At 41.5% G+C, this 12,911-nt stretch overlaps 1 protein-coding gene across 3 annotated transcripts in view; it reads left to right on the top strand.

Annotated features, from left to right (window-relative positions):
- The window catches only part of zer1 (zyg-11 related, cell cycle regulator), a 40,215-nt gene extending 36,303 nt beyond the window's left edge, over positions 1 to 3,912 (top strand). For all 3 annotated transcript variants that reach the window (XM_037545713.1, XM_037545714.1, XM_037545715.1), the window contains exons 16-17: positions 900 to 1,002; positions 3,650 to 3,912. In XM_037545713.1, coding sequence (XP_037401610.1) covers positions 900 to 1,002; positions 3,650 to 3,707 — 161 coding nt within the window. In that variant the 3' untranslated portion in view covers positions 3,708 to 3,912. The remainder of the gene's footprint in view (positions 1 to 899; positions 1,003 to 3,649) is intronic.
- Positions 3,913 to 12,911: the final 8,999 nt, after the last annotated feature.

Genomic DNA, 12,911 nt, shown 5'->3' on the forward strand with positions numbered 1-12,911 from the left:
CTAACCAACCACACTATCCCTGTCATATTGTAAATGCATGTAAATCTCTGTAAATCTGTGACTCAAAGCTACATTTCCAACTTTGGCCTCAAGCAACTGGCAGGCATGGTGTGATATGAATTTCCAGGCTGAGAATCTCTGAACTTAAAGAGAAGTTGCGACACTGTGAAGTGAAAACCCAAATTAACTGATCCAGAAAAGGCCTTTTAACTGAAATTAGGAAAAAATGAAGGAATAAAAGTAGTATGGAAGTAGTAGTGGTATTGTTTTTGTTTAATTGGAAGTCACTTGTTGCCTCCCAGTGTGGAAAAAAAAAACGGGCTGCCTGCTTTTCCCCTTTTTTTTTATATAATTCAGATTTTTTTATTAATGATATACAACAAGTACAGCATGACTCGCATGTACAATTTGTAAAGTAGCCATTCACTACAAAATCAAAAGAAAGACAGAGGACAACAAATAACAGCAGCAATACAAGGTCCTTTGCACCCTCAGTCCAGTTGCATGTGATTCCAGAATTCCTTCCATAAGTTCTTCCCTCTCCCTTCACCATTAACTCTTCCCAACATAACTTCATAAGTTATTTCAATCAGTTTCAATCATTTTGTTAACCCACTCTTTTAAATCAGACGTTTTAGGGCTCTTCCAGTTACGCAGCATCACCCTGGCGGCTGTAATTATTCCCACTTTAGACATTTGTCATTTAAAATAAACCCATGTGTCTGTGGGAATCTACAAAACTTTATAGGACTTTTTGGTTGTTGCATTGGATTTTTCTAAATATTTCATGTCTCTAAACTCGAAATAAAGTCACACAGTTCATTTTACAATGGATTTGCCTTCGCTGAAGCTTGAGCTGTGAGCAGGGTTTTCTAAATGTTGTCTTTTTTTGTTTGTAGCCAGCAAGTATTGTCCATTATTAGTAAAGGAGGGAGGCATCGCGCTCTTGGAGAAAGTTATAGAGCTGGAGTCTTCTCATGAGGAAACCAAGGACATGGCACGGTACACACATGCACACACTCACACACACTCACACCCTGCATATGCTTTCACATTTACACAACATTGCTAAGTCAGCATTCATGAGCTTTGCTGGTGTCTGGTTGGGAATCTTAGCATTTGAACTACTTGGTCACCTTGAAACAGAGTTAGACCCTGGACTCTGCATTAGACTTAGCACTGTTGGGCAGTAGAGGTATAAAAATGTGCTGATGCATTGTTCACCGGTATGAAAGTGGCGGTTCAACTGCATTCATTTTGGAAGGTTGTGCTGCGTTTGCATTATGACTTTAGACAAATGGTGACGAAACGGACGTTCCTTATACGTTCTTTGCTGGAATAGTCTGGAAGTCACATTTTTCCGAAAGCATGGGCGCTGAAGTAGTACACCTGGCTGCGTTAAGAGGTATTGTATTTTAGGCTACATTCCAAATCTGAGATTTTGCCCTAATGTGACTCAGATCTGGTGTTTTCAGGGCTGTGTGGACGCAAATCTGATCTTTTCCAATCCAGCCTTAGCCACTTTCATGTATGGTCTTAGATCTGATTCATATCCGATTCGTGGCCATGTGACCTTAAAATGTGACGCTCAGATCGTAATTCATGTGTTTTTTTCCACTGCGCGTGACCATCATTCTGCGTTACCATGGCAACAGCGCCGAACAGACGTGAAAGCCTGTAAACGGTGGAAAAGCAGCTCATCTCACCTTTTTCTCCACCGTCTGGCTCTAATAATGAAGCCGAGAGCTGATCAGAGTTAATGATCTTCTCAGCGAAGCTCGTTCTGCTCGTTAGTTTGTGCTGATGATGCAGTGATTCAGTCACGTGACGTTACTGAGTAGGAGGAGCTCATGAGGGTCATTTCAGGCCGGTTCATCACATTAATGATTAATTAATTAAAGTCTCTTACCTAAACGAGTGTGAACCATCGAGGCAGAGAGATCGGATCTGAGCAGAAAATGGGATTTAAGTGAAGAGGCTTACGTGGCCTTGCAGAACATGTCGTTGGAGAGTGTAGTGGATAACTCGGTCACCCTGAACACAGACAGTAATGTTAGTGCTGTAGTAGTAATTTCACCATTACAACATTTATATGACACGATCGGTCACACCACTGTTTACACCACTTCTGCTATGAGACACTGAACAGCAACTTCGGAAATGCTGCTTCAGGGTCAGTTACGATCAATTATGATCAATTACAATAATATTCAATAAACATTGAGTTGGCAGTAAGTGTGTTGAGTTGTCCAGTGATGCTGCGTTACCGAAAAGATGTGGTGGCATGTCGCAGGCTACCCTCGGCTTGATAGCATTGTGTGATGGGGAGACTTAACTGCAACTGAACTGGGGTGAACGTTGGGTAAAATAAATAGATTGTGCTCATTTTTGCCCAAAATGAAATTCTCAGCTCAGTTGATTTATTTTTATTGAGTCAGAATGTCTGTGTTCCAATACTGTGTAATATATATATATTACCAATTATATTGGTATTGGCAGATTATTGCTTAATTAATTAATTAATTAATTAATTTTTTTGCCATTGAAGAAGTGTTTAGTCTTGGCCGATATTCCAAACCAATATTTAATGATGTGTTTATTAGGCTCTGGAAGATCCGATTCATAGGCGATGCCGAGGTACTTTGCTAAAATATTTGCGTTTTACTCATTTTGCCGCACGACAGAAATAAATGTCGATGTAGTACCAATTACTTAATTCTATAAATGTAAATATTGACATAGGCAAATGCTCACATGAAAAATATCGGATATCGCCATCGGCTCATACTGGTACATTCCTACACTTGTGTGTGGATTTTATTTATTTATTTTTTCTGAATTATACAAAAACAATCAATTCATAGCGACATTTGAGATGTTTGATTTTAATCATTTACCAAATTGTTTTACCGAATTGTGGCATAAAGTGGCATCAACCACTCACGCCAGACTATTTGTTTTAATAAATTGCTTTATCTAGAAGTCTTCCATCACTTATGTCTAGTAAGTATTCTATGTCAAGTTTTCAAAGAAGACTCTGGGGGCAGTTGGAGATAAAAGGCTTCAGTTTTTATTACAGGCAAAGTGCGTCAGGCTCTGGACCCAAATGCGAATACAATGTACAGAGTTCCTTGTTTTGATACAGTTTTCAGAGATGAGGTAATCGTCTCTTTTGATGTGTCATCGCATGTTTTGCAAATCATTAAACCAAAGATTTGTCTTTTTTAGACCTAATTGACTTCCTCTGATAAAAAAGGGTCTAGTTGTCTTTTCATATCTGATCATTAAAAAGTGCAGGCTGCATCTTTGGTAGCCAGCACCTCCCGTGGTGCTTATCAAACGCCGGTTTATACACTGGCCTCCCTGTGGCTTAATGTTCAAAGGGTTCACTTAAAGGCCTCTGCTGCGTAGAAAAGTTCTGGTGTTTTCCAACGTTCAGACAGTGTCTCAGGGGCTTTGCTGTCTTACGTATACTTTCCGGCGTCCCACGTCTACACCTTTTATTACTGATGTTCTCTTTAATCATCATGTTTGATTATTCTGTTTTATTCTGTCAGAATCATAATTAAATTAAATTGTTGTGAGGTCAGAGATTTACTGCCGTAATGCCTTTGCAAATCTCTCTTTGCTTTTCTCCTTACTGTTGCAGCAAAGTAATGGAGCAGTGTGAGAATTTTAAGGAGGATCCCATGGACACGAGCAGGTAAACGCTGAGGACCAGGAGGCCTCACTCCCATCACCACCAAGTCCACCTTAAAAGAGTGTGGACGGCTGACCCTCCTAGGATGTTTTTGCGCGTCTCCTCTCTGCAGTTTAATGTGTGTGCTGGCGGCAGGGTGGCTGGGCAACTCTCTCTCTCTCTCTCTCTCTCTCTCTCTCTCTCTCTCTCTCTCTCTCTCTCTCTCTCTCTCTTCTCTCTCTTCTCTCTCTTCTCTCTCTCTCTTCTCTCTCTCTCTTCTCTCTCCCTCTCCTCTCCTCTCCTCTCCTCTCCTCTCCTCTCTCTCTCTCTCTCTCTCTCTCTCTCTCCTCTCCTCTCCTCTCCTCTCCTCTCTCTCTCTCTCTCTCTCTCTCTCTCTCTCTCTCTCTCTCTCTCTCTCTCTCTCTCTCTCTCTCTCTCTCCCTCACACTCGCGTCTCTCTCTTCTCCCTCACTCTTCTCTCTCTCTCTTCTCTCTCCCTCTCCTCTCCTCTCCTCTCCTCTCCTCTCCTCTCTCTCTCTCTCTCTCTCTCTCTCTCTCTCTCTCTCTCTCTCTCTCTCCTCTCCTCTCCTCTCCTCTCCTCTCCTCTCCTCTCCTCTCTCTCTCTCTCTCTCTCTCTCTCTCTCTCTCTCTCTCTCTCTCTCTCTCTCTCTCTCCTCTCCTCTCCTCTCCTCTCCTCTCCTCTCTCTCTCTCTCTCTCTCTCTCTCTCTCTCTTTCCCTCTCTCTCTTCTCTCTCTCTCTCTCTCTCTCTGTGTCTGTCTGTCTCTCTCTCTCTCTCTCTCTCTCTACTCTCTCTCTCTCTCTGTGTGTCTGTCTGTGTCTCTCTCTCTTTCTACTCTGTACTCTCTCTCTCTCTCTCTCTCTCTGTCTGACGAACTCTCTCCTCCTATGGCACACTAAAGGAAGAGTTCAGCTCCACAGGACTTTGTGTGCGTGTGTGTGTGTGTGCGGTTTAGTTTGCGGTTGTATTTGTGTTGCACATGATAATAAGCAGTATTTGTATCATCCATTATAGGTTTGAGTGTTTTTTTGTTACGCCTTAGTTTTTATGTGTGTGGTTTAAGTGTGTGTGTGTGTGTGTGAAAGGAAGCGATCGTGCATCTTCATAAGGAACAAAACGAGTATGTTTTCGCCTCTTTCACACGGAGCACAGAAAAGGAGGACACAAACACGGTGCAAATGGCCTGCTGTCTCTCGTCTGCAGAGAATGCGTGTGTACGTGATTCGAAAGAATATCTTGTATAAGCTTCACTAAGTTGCACAGCGATAGTTGCGGTTCTGGGCTCATTCTCAGACATTAAGAAGCCCAGAATTGACGGGATGGATGGTGTCTGTGGTTTGGAAGTTCAGGCTTGGCAGGCTTGATCTGCTGACCTTTTGCGGACGGCCCGTTCTCACTCAAGTTTGGACAAAGGTGATGCTGATGAACGAGGACAATTATTGCTGTTTATCGCAGAAAGACTTTGCTCCAGACTAGCTAATGGAGAACAAACTCTAAAGCCACCCTAAGACTTCTGCTCATGTACATAACTTGGAAGAATGCTCTCATTTTTTTTTCGTTTGTGTATGTATGTTTTTATGACACAATTATAAAACACTCCTATTATGAACTCCCAGTCCGCCATTGTGGTTTGGTCAAGGAAAGCTAAGGGGAATGAACATCAGACCTCTGAAGTCGTGTCTCATTCTGTAGTTGCTGCCATTCCCATATTAGGAACGCTGGATGGAAGTAGTTTTTCTCTGGCAGGGGTGTCCAAACGTTCTATCTTCATTGGTATGTTTGGAAGAAATTTAGAGTGTACATACTTTGATAATGTTGACTTGTATTTAGATCGTTAATGATGCCCACACACACCAATCAGGCATAACATCATGACCACCTCCTCGTTTCTGCACTCACTGTCCACTTTATCAGCTCCACTTACTGTATAGCTGCACTCTGTAGTTCTACAGTTACAGACTGTAGTCCATCTGTTTCTCTGATACTCTGTTACCCTGTTCTTCAGTGGCCAGGACCCCCATGGACCCCCACAGAGCAGGTACTATTTGGGTGGTGGATCATTCTCAGCACTGCAGTAACACTGACGTGGTGGTGGTGTATTAGTGTGTGTTGTGCTGGTCTGAGTGGATCAGACACAGCAGTGATGCTGGAGTTTTTCAACACCTCAGTGTCACTGCTGGGCTGAGAATAGTCCACCAACCAGAAATGTCCAACAGCGTCCTGTGGGCAGCGTCCTGTGACCACTGATGAAGGTCTAGAGGATGACCAACACAAACTGTGCAGCAGCAGATGAGCTGTCGTCTCTGACTTTACATCTACAAGGTTGACCGACAAGGTAGGAGTGTCTAATAGAGTGGACAGTGAGTGGACACAGTGTTTAAACACTCCAGCAGCACTGCTGTGTCTGATCCACTCGTACAAGTGTAACGAAGTCATAATGTTATGCCTGATTGGTGTATGTGTTGTCGTTAGTGATCGTGCAGTTTAAGCCGTTCCCAGGTGGTTGCTATGGCATTCCTGGTGGTTGCTTGCATAACAAATTATGTAAAAATGTTCTCTCATTGGCTGAGGGAGTGGGGGGAAGTTAAGGCAGCCTTCTGGTGGTCCACATCAAACATCTGTGTGGGCCAACGAGTCTCAGTTTGAGCAGCTCTGCTGTGTGGGGGGGGATAGTCTTGAAAATCGCTGCTATTGCATCTTGAATTAAAAAATGTTTATAATCTAAGGTTTATTTCAATTTGCTTACACACATGCTACAAGCAAGCTCACACTACCACACAATAAACATTGCATAGACGTCTATTATATACCAACTGTAGTATATACTTACACCAGCTACTCCATCTGTAGGCTGCGGCCGCCAAAGCAGCTCAACTACCACATTTGCCAAACCCGCTGGTTTGTGTAGAGGGTATTTAGTCCGGTTGCTAATCTTATGCCAGTTTAATGTGTAGCACTGTTGGCTTACATGTAGCATCATTCCTATTTCAATTCCTTAATGACCTCGCGATTCAGAGCATCCAGCGACAGCCAGGGTAAAATTTATGCGCAGCGAAACAGCTTTGGATCATTTTTGCTTCCGCAGATTTTCGAAAAACACTTTATATTCCCCGGAAAGACTCAAACGTCCTGATATCAGCGTGACGCCAACTACAGAATGACAAAAGACTTCAGAGGGCGATTATGGTCATCACTGGTAATGATGACTCCTCTGCTTTTAGGGTGTGTTTGTTTTTTTTGTTTTTTTATTATTATTATTATTATTATTATTATTTTTGCCTTTTCGTTTTTTTGTTTTAAAATGATGAGAAGATTTGAAATCTTAACGTTTTTGCATCCTTTTTGGTTTCTTTGTTATGAGGTTGACGGTGAAAATCAGATTGTTATTTCTTTGTGTAACCACAGAAACATAGTTTGTGATGCTTTGAGAGGAGGGATGAGAAAAAAGACTTTAGTTTTGTCTCTTTATGCTTATGTTGCTGTTAAAAAAGAAAAAAAAAAAGGTTTGTTCTCCTTCATCAGACTCGAACCTTCCATCGCACCTGAAGGTTTGAGATTTTGCTGCTAGGTTAGAAAGCCCTTATTCCATGCTGGAGCGTTTGGCCTTTTCAGTGAATTATTCAGTGTACTGTTTTTTTTTTTTTATTGTTTTGTTTTGTTTTTGTTTTGTTTTTCTTATCCAGCTGAACGTGCATTGGGTCCGCGATGTTTTAGGACGTTATGCCATGGACGTTAAAGCTAATGATGGTGTGCTGATGATGGTGTGTAGTTGGGCAGTCGGTCAATGTGTGTCACAACTTCTGGTTTCTTCCCCTCATCCTTTGCAATGGCGTGTAATAATCATCAATTGATGATAACCAATAAGTCCTGAAATCAGTGCAATGGCTATAGATTATTCTTATATTGGTGTGTCCCTGATGATCATTGATTGATTTGATTGATTGTTGCTCTGCAAGAAAGAATCGATCTTTGACCCTTTACTTTTTTTCTCACTTCTAAATCCGAAATACCAGAAGAGCACTTCTGTCATGTATGTTAGGCTAGTATTTATTCTGCCTTAGCTACTGTACCGAGAGATGTTTCTGTTTATTTTGTTGGAGCCAAAGTTCCCAAGTGATTCTTCTCCTTTTCTTTCGAACCACAATTTAAGCTAACCTTGCTGTAACTAGCCTGCATATTCTGCGTTCATGACCACCTGTGGACAAAGTTCGTTTGAATGTCCCTCCGACTCGAAATTCCCGCTCGGAAAGTCAGAGTGGGTTATTCCACAATGTCAGGTAAACAACAAGCCGGCACCTGCAGAACAAAAAGCTTTTAATTTTGTATTTGTGCATCAAAAGCTGCTTCTGTATGATGTCAGTAAATGCAGGGGGATTACGGAAATAATTGTAGACCATTCTGTAAACGTTTTGACCAAACGGCGCGTTTTCGTGTCATTATTTCAGCACCGCATTAAAGAGGAATTCCACCAATTTTTTTCCAAATTTGTAGAATTTTTATTAGTAGTAGTAGTAGTAGTAGTAGTAGTAGTAGTAGTAGTAGTAGTAGTAGTAGTAGTAGTAGTAGTAGTAGTAGTAGTAGTAGTAGTAGTAATTATATGGTTAAGATGTAAACAAAGTCCTTCAGATTTGGTGTCAAATTCTTCATTCTAGAGGAACGGAGTCAGAATTGTTCATAATGGTGGTGATAGGAACCAGATGTCTAGTTCAACGACTGAAAAAGCTACACCACAAAGTTATTATATGACATGTTTACAACAATGTTGCCTGATGTCTGAAGTCAATTTACCGCCGATTTACTTCACAGGTGGTTTTGAATAATAAAATCCCTACATATGTGTTGTAAATATACATTTGTTTTTTATTATTTCAATCGGTGGAATTCCCCTTTAACAGTGAATTGTCATAGCCTACACCAACTTTTAAAATAAGTGAAGCACTAACCAAATAGTTCTTTAAATCAAAGGTAAGTGCTTTTTTTTTTTTTTTTTTGAGATTCTTATGCCAAACAAGCACTAGCTTACTGTGAGCATCCGTTTTTTTTTTTATCCCGTCTTCTAACAGCTGGCGTTTCATGAATGATTTTAGTGGGAAGTAGGAGATACCGAGTTGGAAAATCCCAGTTATCATGAACGCAATATAAGCAATAGTTTGTCTAGCTTAGCTCGGGGAGTTTTGAAGCTATGCTAGGATAAGTGGAAGCGTGCAGTGGACGAATGCACCAAAGGAAGGCTCTGAATGCGCTGTCTTGAAGCAATTGTTCCCAAAGTCACGTTTACACAGTTTTCCTCAACTCAATGATCCTCCAAGACATATTGGGTGTCTAAATTTTGCTTCTTTAGTGTTGCACTGGAGCGAAGAGGCTGAAGAATATAGAGAAGGTAGCACCACATGGCCAAGTCCTCTTGCCGCGTCTCAAATTGTGTCGATTGGAGGAAATTAAAATAGATTTGTTGATGTGGTTACAGACATCGACATATCTATAAACAGGCAAAAGTAAAGCGCTGTAAGCTTCTGTTGCTTGTTGGCTACATTCACCTTATAGCTTCAATGCAAACAAAGCAAACTTAAGACACCAAGCGCATCTTGGCTGATACGTTTGGGGTAAACTGTTTAAATGAGATATTTGGCTGAACTATCGCTTTAAACACCCTGTCTCAGGCACTGGCCTCTAACCCTCACGCTTTCTCCTCACTGAGCGTTTCAACAAAATGTGGGTTTGTATGCATGCAATGCACCTGATTTCAAGAGATTTTGAAAGGTTTTTTTAGAACTAATCGCAACTCCCGATAGAACAACTTGTTGAATGATTTGTATTCTGATATTCATTTTTTTCTCACTGATAGGGTGGATAGATAAATAAAGATCCAGGGGATACAGTGGCTGTTCCAGTGTGTTTGTGTCCTTTTAGCACTGCAGTGCCCTCATTAATATTCACACAGGGCAGGGGTCGGCAGCTCTTTTACAGCCCTGTAGCAGCTCCACAGCAGAATTGGACTTAGAATTACACCAAAATGTCGTGAAGATGAAATCAGCCTCATAAAACACTGGGAGACATTTCACAAGCGACTGTTCTGCTTTTGAGGCTAAGTTTCCTGCCGAAGAGAAAAGCGGTTGTAGTTCAGCTGAAGTGTAAAGCAGAGCAAAGTAAGTCTGTGTTTTTGTTTATATATTTTTTTTAGCTCATACTAGTGGATCAGCACATACTGAGACATATTTACAGCCAAGGTGGTAAAACGGACAAAATGTTGTGGCTCAAAAGGTGGCTTTATTTTTGTTGAAAGGACAAATTGGCTCTTAATATTCAGGTTGCCGACCTCTGCCACAGGATTTGTTTCACCAGACTATCCATCCATCCATCCATTTATTTTCTAAGCCACTTCTCCGTCAGGGTCGCGGGGGGGTGCTGGAGCCTATCCCAGCAGTCTTCGGGCGGAAGGCAGGAGACACCCTGGACAGGTCGCCAGTCCATCGCAGGGCAGACAGACAGACACAGACAGTCACTCACACCTAGGGGCAATGTAACATGTCCAACTGGCCTGACTGCATGTCTTTGGACTGTGGGAGGAAACCGGAGAACCCGGAGGAAACCCACGCAGACACGGGGAGAACCCTGGCCGCCCGGCCGGGGAATCAAACCCAGGCCCTCCTCGCTGTGAGGCAACAGCGCTACCCACCACGCCACCATGTTCATCAGACTAATAGCAGTCTAAGCTTCCTCAGATTTACGCTGGGACACTGCGAAAGCATTTATCAGAGGTTTGATCATCTCTCATGTTTCAAATCAGGGGTAAATGGCTCTTAAGAAACAAATGGAGCTGGAGCTTGAGTTGTACAGCTCACAGGCAAGGTTAAACATGCACTGTGCACTCAGACATAAAGTTGTGAAACTGGGGATCACTGGGGCAGGACCCCTCTCGCCACTGGTGTGGTCACCTCAAGGGTACATCTCCGTGCCTTTAGTCAGGGAACATAACTGAACTACAATCCACCGAAATGATATCGTCTACTCCACACACCCCGTCTCGCCTCCAGGCTTTTATTTAACTTCTGTTTTAAAACATTCGGTTATAAAAAGTTATAAATACCAACTTTTCACCTGGAAAAACTGATTTAAGGTTCACAACCAGACCTTAAAACCACTGCTGTACATTTGAGGGAACATTTATATTGTTTGTACCTTGATGAACAATAGATGTATCTGGACAGCACCTTTATTTATGAGTGTGATCATCTCGCTGGACGTTGAAATGTTGAGTGGCCTTAACTTTTTAAAACTGAATCTAGGCAGTGAGTTCATTAGGTTGATCAGAATATTCTACACCCTGCCTTCTGATAGTGGTATAACTAACAGCATGAGGTCCCCTAATTTCTGTCTGGCCAGAGGCACAAGACAAGGCTGTCCTTTGTCCGTTTTGCTGTTCGCACTTTTCATTGAACCGCTAGCAGTGGCCCCTAGAGAAGACACGTCAGTCTGGGCAGAAAAATGCGTAATGTTCCACTTCATGCCGACAATTTTCTTCTTTATTAGTATTTCCAGTTGAATCGATTTCCAAACGTATAGATCTCATCAGATTCTGAACCTTTTCTGGATACAAAAAAATTGACAAAGTCTAATGGCTTTGGCATTAGGTGCTGCTCGATCAATGGGCTGCAGCCTCCCAGCCTTTTAAGTGGCCTCCTGATGGGTTTACTTATCTTGGAATAAATTTTGTAAATGTAAACTTTACAAATCAAATTTCCTACCTTTATCTATCTGTCAGGCACAATCTAGATGGATGGGGCAGATTATCAGTATCATGGTTAGCATGTGTGCATCTTATTAAAATGAATATACAGGGTGATTCAAAAAGATTCATCTGATTGCAAAATGATTTAATTCACAGAACAATGCATTAAAATTTAAACATGACAACGTTTTGAGCCACCGGTGGTCCCAAGGAGTTGAAAAAAAGGACACATTGTGAATCTAATGTAGACTTTTTCTTAGGACTTTTCTTAGGAACAAATTTGAGAAAGTTATTGAATTATTGAATACAGATATTGAAGATTGAGGCCCAATTTTTTTGTCTTATTACCAGATTCGCAGCTTTATAAAAAAAAAAACTCAAATATTTTCAGATGGATTTCAAACTACGCCCAGTAACCTCCATTCACATGTTTAGGTCGTATACATTTCATATCATTATAAAACATAAATTAACTTCTCAGTTCCTTCATTCATTCATATGTAGCCTCTTAAACTCCTCGGGACCACCGGTGGCTCCAAACCGCACTCGGTCATGTTCTCCATAACGTTCATATTCCATAAGCTCCATTCAGAAGCTGGGCGTCATGTGAGGCTGTAGCTCTTCTCTCCAGTCTAATAGACGGTGACGTCATTTTAAACCCTTATAATAAAAGAAGCTGAACTCAGTTTGTTTTTCTACTGAAAGTCGACCCGTTTTTCCCCAAATCTGGGCTCTAAACTATAAACAGACGGCGTCTCTTCAGTGATCTGCTCTGGAAACATCACTTTTAGAAGATAACACAAAGAGCGGCACAGATTTTTGGACTTTAGCAGTAAATTGTAAGCATGTTGTGATATGTGGAGATCAGAAAACACACGTTCTGCTCATTTGAGGAGCTTTTACAAAATAAGTAAATAAATAAAATCATTTGAATTTATTTTATGCGGTTATATAGAATAATTAGCCTTACGATTTGGTCACGAAAATTCAGATGGACAAACCAAAATATTAACCTCTTATTCTCCAGGGTATAACAGCCAATGATGAACAGCTGCTGGGAACTATTTTATTAGAAGTCCAGCTCTGAGAATGCTCTGCTCTAGTTTGGTAATGTGCTGTTCCACACAGTAATTCAGATCTTACTCATCTCCTCTTTTGTCTTCGATTTTAGAGATGAGCAATTCACTCTTTCCACCAAACTCTTGGGAAGCTGGCAGGTTTTCAGATTTATGAATATGCTGCAGCACATCTGTGTTTGGGCAGAGTTGTAGTTGGCTAGGCTATGAAGGACTAACTAGGTGAACCAGTTTGCAATGGTGCCACCCTGAGGCAGATCAGTGCTGCATCACTACTTGGTTAAAGTATCAAGACAGTAGCTGTTTGGTGGATGAAGCAGCTAAACAATGAGCTTTCCCTACATTTGTATTTTACCATCTATTTTTCCTTAAATATAGTTTTTCAGCTACAGTGTGGCTCTGTTTTG

This window comes from Pygocentrus nattereri, chromosome 16 (genome assembly GCF_015220715.1).
Source record: "Pygocentrus nattereri isolate fPygNat1 chromosome 16, fPygNat1.pri, whole genome shotgun sequence".
Taxonomy (NCBI): Eukaryota; Metazoa; Chordata; class Actinopteri; order Characiformes; family Serrasalmidae; genus Pygocentrus; species Pygocentrus nattereri.